Consider the following 13,246-nt stretch of genomic DNA (forward strand, 5'->3'; position numbering starts at 1 on the left):
AGCCACATATATTTGTACGGTGAGTATAACATACTTTGTTTTAAAATTTTATGAGAGATTTTTTAAGACATGCAATATTATCCATGTGACAGGCACTAATATTTACATATATACTCGAACATGTGTGTATAGGATTATATGGAGATGCAGCAGAACTTATTCATGGATTTATTGGCGCACGAAAGAAATGGATATCGAAGAATTCTTTCTGACGATATAAAATATTATCTTAGCCATATCACGAAAAAGTCTATATAGTAGAGTTTGTGAGTCTACGACGCCGCGCTCTCCGTGACTGTTAATTTTACGAACTTTGCTTTTTGAATTAAATATAACTTTAACGTCCGTATTTAATTTAATAATATTGTTATCTTATCATACGATCCGTATATTTTTAGTAAAAAAAATTAGTTGTCCTACAGTAACGCACGGACTTGCTAGCTTTTAAAAAAAAAATCGAACAATGGCCCTCCTTCCTCGTATCCCCGAGTCACCCTCCTCCGGAGCCCAAACCCAAAAAGCCCAGACCGATCGACCCTGCATCCAAATCTAGGTTTTCGATTCCCCTCCACAGGATGTCCGACCCTGCCGCCGGAGGCGCCATGGTCCCCGCTGCCGGAGGCGGCGGCGCGTGGGCGAACGGCGGACCCCGCTTCGGCGACATGGTCTGGGCCAAGGTGAAGTCCCACCCGTGGTGGCCGGGCCACATCTACAGCGTCAGCCTCACCAACGACGAGGAGGTACACCGCGGCTACCGCGACGGGCTCGTCCTCGTCGCCTTCTTCGGCGACTCGAGCTACGGGTGGTTCGAGCCCAGCGAGCTCGTCCCCTTCGAGGACAACTTCACCGAGAAGGCGGCCCAGGGCGGCAGCTCCCGCAGCAGCTTCGCCGCCGCCGTGGCCGAGGCCGTCGACGAGGTAGCCCGCCGCAGCGCGCTGGCGCTGATCTGCCCGTGCAACAACCCCGACGCCTTCCGCCCCCACCCTATCGACGGCAACTTCTTCCTGGTCGATGTCCCGGCATTCGACACCGACGCTGACTACCACCGCGACCAGATCCGGGCCGCGCGGCAGCGATTCGTGCCGCGGAAGGCGCTCGACTACCTTCTGGACGCCGCCGTGACTCAGCAGGACGCTGCGGAAAAAGCCGCGCGCACCGTGCCTGGGATGGAGATGGCCGGGCTGTTCTCGGCGTACCGCCGCGCAGTGTTTTCGCCGATAGACAACACCTACGCCCAAGCGTTCGGGGTGGATCCCGAGCTGGCGCTTGCTGCCGAGCAGAAAGCCGCGGCAGAGCGAGCTCAACGAGGTATCAACACTCACATGCCCAATTCTAGCTTCACTATTGACTGCGCTGTTGTTCTTGTTGCTGTGTACTTGAAATTGATGGCTAAACAATGTTACTACTGCTGTTATAGATCATGCAATAATTATTTTGATGTGAATAGTGGAGTGGATCTGATTCAAATGGTTTCTCTTTCTCTTCTGTTGAACTGCTTGTTGCATGAAGGATGTTGCATCTTTTTAACAGGGAGAGTGATTATTTAATTCGGGGTGATACTAGTCATGCAGAAATTTGTTGATTAAATGGTAACTTGTATTGCTTCACGGGATTCAATCCAACCTAGTAAAATATGAGACATGCATATCCACAGATCTCGATCTGTATTTGTTCTAGAAATTGGATGCCTGTATGATAATATATCATATATTTGTCTGTATGATACTATCCTAATTTGTATGTGAGTTAGGTTCTAGCTGTGTCCTAGAGAAAAATCATCCATGATCTTGTGGGCATGAAGTGTTTGTATGTGAGTTAGGTTCTAGCTGTGTCCTAGAAAGAAATCATCTATGATCTTGTGGGCATGAAGTGTTTGAAGCTGTGACTAATTTGCATCATGAAGTTTTAAAGCTATGACTAGTTAGCATCATGGTGTTATTGGAACCTTGAGATGTTTTACTTCTGTGTCCATACACTGCATGTCTAGGAAGTTTTTTCTGTAGTATATTTGGTTCTTTTGCACTACAATGGCAATTATCATATATTTGGAATTTGTGGTTCCTTCCTATTCTAGTGTTTGTTGTTGCACATCAGTTTTCTGTTCATTCCATCCATTGAAGTCAGATCATATTAAATTAAGGGTTCACATATAAAAGCTGCATTTTCGATCAAACTGATTGCTTGTCAATGAGTGGATGCACCTAGATTAGACAAGTTGATCCTTATGCATGTAGTCAGTACAGAGCAATGAATTTCATGTTTTGTAAAAGAACTGCAATAAACTGCGTGAAACTGATTCTGAATGAACGCCCATGCGACTGATTAAATATGTTGGTGACTCATTCAGATATGAGGATTGATAACTTTGGGGTATTCTTGAACATAACATCTTCTGTTCTGGATGCATCATTTGCCTGTTCATCATGGGCAGCAGGCATTGAGGTAAGCTGGTTGAGTCCACATGTACATGGAGAAGGAAGGCACTGCGCTCCACATTGCTCTATTGTGGTGCTTAGTAGCTTTTTTTTATTTATATATAAGCATGTATATACAATATATGTCGAATAGATATGTTGATCTGAGCATTCAGAGTAATTGATTTGATTAGACTGTGCACCTTAAGTAAAATCCTAACATTTGTAAACGAGGTATCACTTCACAGGCATTAGGTGAAAGTCCCCGGGGAGAGAGTTTTGCCTAAGCAAAGCAAGTCCTATCAGACTTGCATCCTACGTTGAGACCAAAGACTAAACCCGTTACAACTGCGAAAACCCACCCTCAGCAAGGATATTGCGGAATGCTATAGATGCCATGAGTAACCTGGTGTGCCCAGTCCCACATGCCATCATCTTTCCATACCTCTCCTTGATCCTCCATTATGTTACCACACTCTGCAGTCTGCACTGGTTTTGTACATGGCCAGTCATTGCAGTGTTCTTGGAGCGGGAATACTTTGCCTCGCAGTCACAGCTCCAGCCTGTCTGGACTCACTGACAAATGGCTAGCTGCTAACGAAGTGTATTGCTTGTGCCTTCCAGGGATCTAACATTAACATGAAAGATTCCGCCACTGGCGTGCGTGCCCCGTTGCTGCGATGATAAAGCTTTCTCTGAGCCATATCTTCCAGTGTCAGTGTTGTGTTCCTCTTGAGGATGAAGACACGCCGGGGAAAGACTGTAGGTTTAGCCTAACTTGATAGCTCTTGGCACTCTGTTTTGCACAGGGCTTGGAGCTGATAACAGGCTCCTTTTTGCAAGCCTATATAGATTAACGTCCTGTTCGCTTGGCTTATAAGCTGTACTTTTTCAGCTTTTCTCTCACAGTAAATCAGCCGCCAACGGTACTTTCAGCCATGGCTTATCAGCCAAGCGAATAGAGCATAAACACAGACAAGCACTAGATTAGAAGGAAACAGTAGCCCTGGAGCTTTAGCCCCGTGGTGCGTGGTGGTATCGGAAACAGGAATCAGTGCAGAATATGATGACATGGGAGTATTCCCTTGGTGGTGGTGGTCAGCGTACTGTAGTTTTTTTTGTGTTCGTTGCCTCCTCTTGGTCTTCGGCCTCCTGCTGCTAGCCGGGCCAGCAGCCACCGTGGAGCTAGTCACTGGGCCCAGGAGAGCAGCGTGGTTCAGCCCGTTCTGGCCTAGGACCAACCAACCATCCCAATCCCAAACATTAGGAGTTGCTGCAATTTCAATTCTATTTTTTTTATATAACAATCTTATATAAATACACAAAAGAAGAGGAGGAAGAAAAAGTCATGAATAGAAGTTGTCTTAGTGAGGGGGTAGCTGTGACCGTGTGTGAGGTGCCTAATCCATGCAGTTGTAGAGAACGTGTCTCGTGCTGGTGCATGTGCACGTTTCTTCACTCACTGACGAGTCACTGGAATGGAAGTCGAAGCTAGTGCCAGGGCGAGGCAGTTTCCTTTGCCAGAGGTGAAAGCAACGGCGCAGGCAGCGAGCCATCCGCATCCGCCACCACCTGCACGCCTAGCCTCCTCTCGGCTAGAGTGCCTGGCGTTACTCCGTGCCACTGCTGCCTGCCGCCACGTCTACAGAGATTAGCGTCGCCAAGCGCATATGCCAGCCGCTAGCTTCTTCACACGACAAGTAAATTAACGTTTCCCAAGCAATTATATTACGGCTAAATTAAACTTGGCTTTTGAGCCTTTGAGATGCATGTCCTGGCCATCACTACGACAAAAATACGACTTCCAATACATCAATCACTGGTACTAGTACGATCCACTAGCCATGTTGCCGTCTAGCCACTCCGACAGTCTGACTGACATGTCTCAAGTCTGAACCATCACACACATTTGACACTGGTCATTGTGTTTACAAGAAATACTTTACTTGGGCATAACTAGTTTCTTTCATACTGTTCGAGAGGCCATAAACGATCGTGAATTATTTACTGCTGTCTGGTTTGGTGTGAGAAAAACACTGTTCCTGACTGAAAATTTACAATTATTTACGAGCAAGCGAACAGGCTGTTTATTATTTATACATACAATCGTGGCATTATTTTATTTCATTATTGTAGATAGAAATCAGTAGTTTTTTTTAATCATTTGTGAAGCATTCACGTTTGTACCAGTAGTGGAGTAGCTACCGCTCGGTCTCTCCGCCTTGCGTTGACTGCAATGTTGTGTGTGCCTGCTCTGCTTTTCTGCTGCTCAGCTGACTGACATAGTGGGACAGACTGACTGACTGACATGGCCCACTCCGATGTTGATGCCTTGCAGCGCGGCCGCTCAAAGGGGGGCTCAGGAAGACGGCGGCGGAGCAGGCCACGCCGGCGGCCGGCCGCCGGGGGAGGAGGCGGCGCCGGCGGGGCCGCCGCGCGGCTCATGGAGAAGATCGTGCCAGGCGCGTCCGCCATGAAGGCCAAGTCCAGCAGCAAGAAGGACCAGTACCTGCTCAAGCGCCGGGACGCGCCCGAGGCCTCCTCCCCCGCCGCCCACCGCCAGCCGCAGCTCCCGGACGCGCCGCCGCCCGTGCCTGCGCCCGCGCTGGACGACGGCCCACCTGGATTCCCGGCCAGCGGCGACCCGCCCACGCCGCCGCTGCCTGGGAGCTCCATCGCGGACGAGGACTTCATGCTGCTGCAGAGGCGCACCCCGCTCGTCGAGGTCCCTCCTCCCGCCGCCCACCAGGCCCAGCCGACCGAGGGACCCGCCGGAGTCGCGGTCGCGCCCAAGAAGGTGACCAAGCCCAAGAAGCCCCGCAAGCGCGAGCGGGAGGAAGGTGCCGATGCCGATGCCGATGCTAGCCCCGACGCCGTAGACGCCGCCGGCGAGCCCAAGAAGAGGAAGAAAAAGAAGGAATCTTTCCAACCTGGACGGCTCTGGTGCCGGCAAGGCCGCCGTGGTTCAGGACCCCAACGGGCTTGACCTGACGCAGGTACTATCGGACATCCGGAACCTCCCGCTGGCTCCCTTCCATGGCGCCGACCGCCGCATCTCTGACACCGCTCGCTCCTTCGTCCTCGCGTTCCGCTCAAAATACTACAAGAAGAGCTACGAGAACGACCCACCGGAGGAGTCGAAGAAGATGAGCCTGGATAAGCCTACTGCCGCCGCGGTCCCTGACGGCCAGTCGCCCAAGAAGAAGAAGCCTGCTGCACCGAGGCCTGGCGCAGGCAATAATGACCCCACCAAAGCCGGCGTGAAGCGCGGGCCGTCGGACCGCCAGGGGGAGCTGGCCGTGAAGAAGAAAGCCAAGCTCGATAAGATCAAGACACTGTCCAGTGAGAAGAAGGCCGCCGGTCTCGGTCTGGAGCAGAAAGACACAGCGGCGGCGCAGCAGCAGGCAGCACGGGCTGCAGCGGCGGCAAGGACAACAAGGCCGAGATGGGTGGTGCGGCAGCCAAGAAGAAGGAGCCGGCGCCGGCGCCCAGGGTCCGGACCCCGTCGCCGACGGCGCTGATGATGAAGTTCCCGCTGAAGAGCACGCTGCCGTCGGTGGCCTCCCTCAAGGCGCGGTTCGCGCGGTTCGGCCCGCTGGACGTGGACGGCATCCGCGTGTACTGGAAGTCCCACATGTGCCGCGTCATCTACAGGTTCAAGTCCGACGCGGAGGCCGCGCTCAGGTACGCCAAGGACAACGCCATGTTCGGGCAGGTGGACACGCAGTACCACCTCCGCGAGGTCGAGTCGGGGACGGCGGGCCGCGAGCCGCCGCTGGCGGCGCCGGAAGCGCCCCCACAGCAGCAGAAACGCTCCGAGCTGCGGCTCATGGAGACCGCATCGTTCAGGCCGGGAAGCTCCGGGAATGGCGCTCCGCTGCCCATGTCCAGGGCCGGGGGCGTGCCGGCGCGTCCGGCCGTGGGGCAGCAGCAGCAGCCCAAGTCGATCCTGAAGAAGAGCACCGATGAAGGAAACTCTGGGACCACCAGGGAGGTCTCCCGTGTGAAGTTCATGCTGGACGGCGCGGACGGCGGCAAGCTCGAGCCGCCCGCGCCGCCGGCGAGCGTTGGCGGCGGCAACGGCGCAGACGGGGGCGTCAAGGCCGCCAAATCCGTGGGGTTCGCTTCTTCTTCCCAGCCTCTGCAGCCACCCCCGCGCGCGCTGCAGCCGCCCATGCGCCCGGCGCTGCAGCAGCAGCAGCCTCCACGCGCCGCCGTCACGCAGCAGCTCCCTCCACCGCCGTCTCTGCAGCTGCAGCAGCATCTCCCGTACCACCAGCCTCGCGTCGCCGACGGGCCTCCGCAGGTCCTTCCCTCAGGTCAGCTGCTGGCGTACCCACCTCGCGGCCACGGCGAGGGCCCCTCCGCGCTCCCTGGGCCACCACTGCCGCCGCTGCCGTACCAGCCTCGCCCCTCCGGCTTCCCTGGTGGACAGCAGCAGCAGGTGGGGTACCCGCCTCGCTCCGGCGACAGCCCGCCGCTCCTCGCCGGACAGCAGCAGCAGCAGTTCCCGCCTCGTCCCGTCAACGCAAACGCCGCCGAGGAGGTCCCGGCGTGGAAGAGAGGGGAGAAGGAGTTCAAGGAGGAGGTGTGGAGGCTGATGACGGGGATCGCCAAGATGGTGGAGCCGCTGACCGACAAGAACGGCTTCTTCCCCTACCACCTGTTCCGAGCACAGTGAGCAACTGAGCATGCGTGGCGCCCTACTCGAGGTGGGGTCGCGGCAGCTGCGTCGTCAAGGTCAATGATCATGGTCATGGTCAGCTGCCGCGTTGTATCTGTCGGGCCCCAGGGCCAGTAGCAATAGCAGTAGTAGCAACCGGGACTTCGCCGGAGAGGGGACAGAGAGAGCGAAAGGCTGGCAGGTGTGCCTGTTCTACTTCTGTTCCTGTGGTAGTTTATTTAGACTGATTCTGGTTTATCCGATTATGCGAGTGTGTGTATGCACTCCGCCGTCTAGACTCTGGATAGTACTTATGCAATGGGATGTTGTTGTAGTGCTTGTTTTGTTTGTTTTAAAATCCTCTTCATTTTGCAGTTAATAACTGTAGGTTTTATTATTTTCGCAATCGCAAACTCTAATCCACGTTCGGTAAAGCGCTCGTGCAACCGCACAACATCGCTTCCCCAGCCGTCCATTGTCACACATTACCTGGAGTTAGGGGGTGCGTCCTCCCCGACTCTAGAACTCTGACCGTAGTTGTAATACCCTAGTTTTTATAAAATTACTACGTTTTTCTTCGATTTTCAATAATTTTATGTCTTAGTAGAAATTAGGTGTACAATTGGAAGTATCTGGTGGGGTTTCTTGCGGAATAACAGAACAAAGAGACCAATCCCACAGCAAAGAACGTCTCATCCAAACCACTCCTTTAAGTGACCCTAAAGCTATTACACTAGGATAACCCAGCCATTGTTAATAATGAGGAAGCAAAGCGCCAACGATCGTGGTGTGTGAAGGCGGCAGTTGGGCAGGTGTGGCTCGTTGGCTACGGGTTAGTGGAGGGCGGTTTCGACTGGTAGGCAGTGTGGCAAGTCGCGCATCGTCGATAGCCACGGTCGGTGGTGGACGAGGTGGTATGCTCTTGTGACCGTGCGACCTGTCGAGCGATAACTCTACCCTTTCACAAACTAGGAAGGGTACTGGGGTAGCACTCAAAACTCATTCAGGGAAGAAATAAGAGAGTATAGTCTTCTTCTCTTAGGTCGGGTCTTTTTCCCCACTACATATGGATTAGGAAGCGAAGCAAAATAATTTATCCCTCAATCCACAGACAAAGCCCGGAGATGACTGAATCCAAGCGTAAAGTATGTATAGAGTGTTCTTGTGTCTTCCTCCAATCCAAATGTTCTGACATGGTGATCGCCATTACCAGTTTTAGTTGTAGCACGAGTCGCTACGTACGTGAGACCTTCTAACATTTCAATCATAATAACCCTTGCTCTGTCACTTTCATCACCAGCCACGTGCCAGTGACACTGATAACCTAAGTTAGAGGAATTGATTGTCACCACCACACCCTTGCAAGTTTGGCATAGGGATTTAAGGATTTTAACAAGCTGTCTCTCGCCACATCCCATATTGAGGTCCTTTTTTAAATTCCACAAAATGCCTTTTTTGTTTTTGAAAAGAAAACTCTTAGTGGAGACTATGTTTGCTTGTTCACAACAAACAATTGTCTCATCTGTACCAAACCAATCAAATGGCCGGCATCTTATTCTTGTAGTAGCGGAAAATGATGGAAAGCTACTAGTATCATTGTTCACATTGACTATTCTTCAACTACAATAATACTATAATAGGCACATATAAATATGTGTAAATATACAAGCAAACATTATCTTATAATAAACTGCCACTGAACCAAACAAAAAGCCATATACTCCATTGAGGGTCCACTTTTGGAACGCATGATTGAAGAAATACAAGAATATAAAAAAATGAATAATACATATGCAAAACATAATTTTGTAGTACTAAGTGTTTGGATAAACTGTAGTAAAAACACATGAAACAAAACAATGAGGTTAGACTAGAGGTTTTTCCTTGGTTTTTCTCTGAAACCAAACATAAAGGAAACCGACAGTGCTATGGACGTCCGCATCCGGATGCCCGCGCCGCCCAACCCCACGCGGGGAATGCTCGTGCCTCCTCCGCTTGCCCCGCAGGACGTCTACGCTCGCTTGGCGGCGCCCCAGCGGCTTCGGCAGGTGGGTCTCATTACAACATGTGCAACACTAGATCTACTTTTACAACATCCAGATGAAACACTTGCAACATGCATCCAAAAACAACTGAAACACTTATAATATACGTCTAAAACATTTACAAAAACATCTAAAAACACTGTAGACATATGCAACATCCAGATCTACTTCTGCAATATCCAAATAAACACACTTGCAACATACGTCTAAAACACCTGAAACACTTGAAATATATGCATGCAACATCATATATAGGCTTGCAACATGCGTATATAGCTATTGCAACATACGCAACATTCAGATGAAACACCTGAAAACACTTGAAACACAGCATCTCCGGCGGCCATGGCCTACCTGGTGGGGAATTGTGGTAGCCAGCAAGCAGTGCTCAGGTGCAGTTCGTCCATATGAGAGAGTGAGAGAGGAGGTCGTCAACAGCGCAACGAACAGCGCAGGTGCTCTGGGTAGTGCTCGAACGTATCGTCTATGTCCTCGGCCACGAACATGCGGTTCATGTAGCCCAGCACGATGTCCGAGAACGCCTTTGAATCGTCCGACTATCCCACTGAGGGCGGTGCGACGGACGCATCCCGCGGCGCTGCGACGACGACGCGCGGTTCGTGCGTGCGGGCGGAACCACAGTAGTAGGTGCGACATTCAGATAGCTATCACCGCCGCCGCCTGCAGTCAAAGCAATCCCATCTAGCGCACAATAGCGACTCGTGCCTGGTGATTGTGAGAGGAGGATGGGGATGGCTGAGCTCGTTGTGCCGTTCACCCAGTGAGGATGAGAAGAGTGAGGAGTTTGAAGAAGAGATATAGGAGGAGGTAGTGTCAGTGGAGGGTGAGAAATGAGTGGATAATAAGAATTAATTAGAGAATAAGTGGTTGTGCGTGGGACACATGAGCCTGGAGAGTCTGTCCTATATTTTTTGGAGCGTCGGACGCTCGGCTTAGAACGTTTCTGTAAAGGAAATTCTTCTATGTTCTTCCCGCAAGTGATTTCTACGAAACAAAGGATGCTACAATCACTCAATCTATAAGGACGTGAATTCTAAGTTTTTCCTTCTATCCATATTAAGGGGACTAGGATTGTAAGATGCATAGAAAGACAAGGACAATAGTAGATATTTGTTGATTTCAACTCCAAATTATTGGGTCCAGCGGGAAAAAAACGCTAATAGTACTAGTATTATATATAAGGTCATGTACAGCCCAAACAGAACCAAACAAGACACGCATAGCACAAAACTCTACAATCTCTTGCCTCTCCTAGTTCCTCAACATTCCGTTGTCCAGGGCATGTGTTTGGTTAGAAGTTTGAAGAGGATTGAAATGGGTTGGAATGTGTTGGATTTATTTTAGACGTGTTTGGTTAAAAAAAAAAGGGCTGGGTGGGTTGGGTTGAATCCATGGAGGAATATACCTTCCAGACGTGGGTTCATTCAGTACCTCTAGATTAGAGAAATCATTTCGATCCAAATGGACATCGCCGCTTCTCCGTTCGTGAGCGCGAGTGCAAAGACTGCTTGGGGGCTTCGTTAGCGTGGATGCAAGACAAGGCAGTGCGTGCTCAAGCACCTAGCATGGCGGCACAGGTAAGCTCTAGCACCTAGCCACGGTAGCGCGGGCGAGCTCCTACCCCCAGCCATGGTGGCACAAGGTGAGTTCCCAGCGGTCCTGGAGGAGCTCCTCTGTTGGAGCAGCGCGGGCATGGCCGTAGGGCGAGGCAGTGTTGGGAGGGGCGTCGTTGTTTCGTGCTCTACTCGATGGGAAGGCCCTCTACTGGAGGAGAAAGAACATGTAGGAGTGGCTGACAATGTGGGTTCCACGATGACAGCTAGACCCATGATGACCATCCTTCCCAACCTATTCAATCCCTCATACAAAATAAGAAATTGGAAATAACTCTATCTCTCAAACCAAACACAAAACGGGTCCAACCCAACTGTAAAAATTGGGACAGGTCTAATCCAATCCATATCATCCCACAATCAAACGCAGGCTAAAAGTTTCTTCGCTATGTTCGTTTAGGCTGGTTTGGCTTATAAGCCATGGCTGAAAGTACTGTTGGCTGGTTTTGTGTGAGAGAAAAATAATGTTCGTTGACTGATAAGCCATAGCTTATAAGCCAAATACAACCAAACGAATAGGCTGTTTATTAGTGCCTCTTTTGGACATGGATTGAACATGTCCTAAGTAGCTGCTATAACAAATTTAGAGCATATAGTTCGACCTTGTTTTATGAAATTATAATCAAGTAGCAATAATAGGCACATTTATATTTAAATATACAAGCACACATTAACCTTCAATAAATCTGTTGCTCAAGCAAACAAAATGCCACATACTCCATTAAGATTGTAAAATGCCTAGAAAGACAAGGATACTAGTAGATATTTATTGATTTCAACTTCAAATTATGAACAGTAATATTATTATAACTAGTTAGAACAAATCTAGAGCATATATGACGATCTTGGCTTACGAAACCATAATCAAGGAATTTTGTGACAACATTTTCTCAAGCAGCTAAAAGAATCCAATATATGGATATACCACTCAACACGAGTAACAAGAGTATAGTATTACAAGGTCATCATTTTCACGCACTTACAACACGATTGATTGCCACATTGAAACAACTCAAAATAGCAACCCAAAATCTCAAATAAAAATCATTTAAGGCTATACTCAACGAACAAATAACACTTGTAATTATGTTTTAGTGTCCTTAACGACTGTGTAGTATACTAGCTAGCAAGTTTTAAGCCGCTGGAGATGACTTCGGCGCCACCGCCTTGACGGCCTCGAACCTGGGTTCCTTGGCCTGGAACTTCTGCTTGGCGTACACATCCATGTAGTCGCCGAACACGTACTTGGGGTACGCCTCGCCGCCGCCGCTGGCCACCGCCGCCGGCGAGATGGTGGCCTCGTTGGCCGGGTTGTAGAAGGAGGCGATGGAGCGGCGGTTGCCGTCGCGCATGGGCAGCACGCGGTGCCACGCGCTGCGGTACCGCCCGTTGCTGAGCACCTCGATCTGGTCGCCCGTGTTGACGACGATGGCGCCCGCGAGCGGCTGCACGTCGGTCCACTGGCCGTCCTTGAGCACCTCCAGGCCGCCGACCCTGTCGTCCTGGAACAGCAGGATGACGCCGCCGGCGTCGGTGTGCGCGCGCAGGCCCGTGATGAGGTCTGGGCGCGGGCACGGCGGGTAGTGGCTGACCTTGGTGCCGAAGAAAGGCTCGTGCCGGCCGTCGCCGGAGAAGGCGGCCTTGATGCTGCCCCTGTCGAGGCTGAGGTTCTCGTCCATGGCCTCCATGACGCGCTCGGCCAGCTTCCGCAGCTCGGCGCGGTACTCGCGCATGGTCTCCTTGAACGCCGGCGGGTCGGACGGCCACTGGCAGCCGTCGTGGATGTAGAAGATGTCCTCCCAGTCCAGGTCGTCCACGGGCGCCACCTCCTCGCAGCGCCGCTCCGCGTCGACGAGCGCCTCCAGCGTGCGCACCGGCTCCGACGCCCTGAACCCGGCCTCCCGGAGGCGGTAGCTGTCGGAGCACACCTTCTTGACGCGCTCGAGAAGCTCCAGCGGGATGCCGTGGTTCACGAGCTGGAAGAACCCCCACTCCTCGCAGCCATTGGCGATCTGCGCCAGGGTCTCCGACCTCTCGGCGCCGTCCAGCTTGGAGAAGTCGATCACGGGAACCACCATGGCTGATGAATGAAATGAGCAGAAGAGAAAAGAAGAGGACGACTATATATGTTCTCGATCTCTGTCCGGATCGGATCGAGAAAGCCTGCTCTGAAGTAGATCTTTAGGTGTTGCAACAACTATATATACCTTCAATTCAGTGAAGGCTGGTTTGCATGCAGATCGTTGATCGGATGGCTTGACGTCGGAGGCCATGGCTGTGGTTTTATAGGATACCGAGTGTGCAAGTTTGAGCATGTGCCAAACGGGGAGAGACGAAGTTTCTGGGAGGGCAGCTAAGTCGCCAGCGGCACATTTGATTGACAGTGGCAGCTCATGCTGGATACTGATACTCGGCAGGGCGGTGTCGTGACTTCTCCTAATGGGGACGATTCTGTCCTTGTCTCTTGTCTGTCGTCTGGTAGGAGTACGA

General features: G+C 51.3%; 1 protein-coding gene and 1 pseudogene across 1 annotated transcript; one reads left to right on the top strand and one right to left on the bottom strand.

Moving 5' to 3' along the window:
* The first annotated feature begins 504 nt into the window (after positions 1-504).
* On the top strand, positions 505-7,434 carry LOC136516346 (PWWP domain-containing protein 1-like; annotated as a pseudogene).
* Positions 7,435-11,678: 4,244 nt separating this feature from the next.
* LOC136517765 (1-aminocyclopropane-1-carboxylate oxidase-like) lies at positions 11,679-12,992 on the bottom strand. Its single transcript, XM_066511407.1, has one exon. The coding sequence runs from the start codon at positions 12,832-12,834 to the stop codon at positions 11,890-11,892; it is 945 nt and encodes a 314-aa protein (XP_066367504.1). The 5' UTR covers positions 12,835-12,992; the 3' UTR covers positions 11,679-11,889.
* Positions 12,993-13,246: the final 254 nt, after the last annotated feature.

Source organism: Miscanthus floridulus, chromosome 17 (assembly GCF_019320115.1).
Source record: "Miscanthus floridulus cultivar M001 chromosome 17, ASM1932011v1, whole genome shotgun sequence".
NCBI classification, from domain to species: domain Eukaryota; kingdom Viridiplantae; phylum Streptophyta; class Magnoliopsida; order Poales; family Poaceae; genus Miscanthus; species Miscanthus floridulus.

Excerpts from the sequence above, each read along its gene's own strand:
- LOC136517765 (XM_066511407.1), bottom strand. The coding sequence starts at position 12,834 with ATGGTGGTTCCCGTGATCGACTTCTCCAAGCTGGACGGCGCCGAGAGG.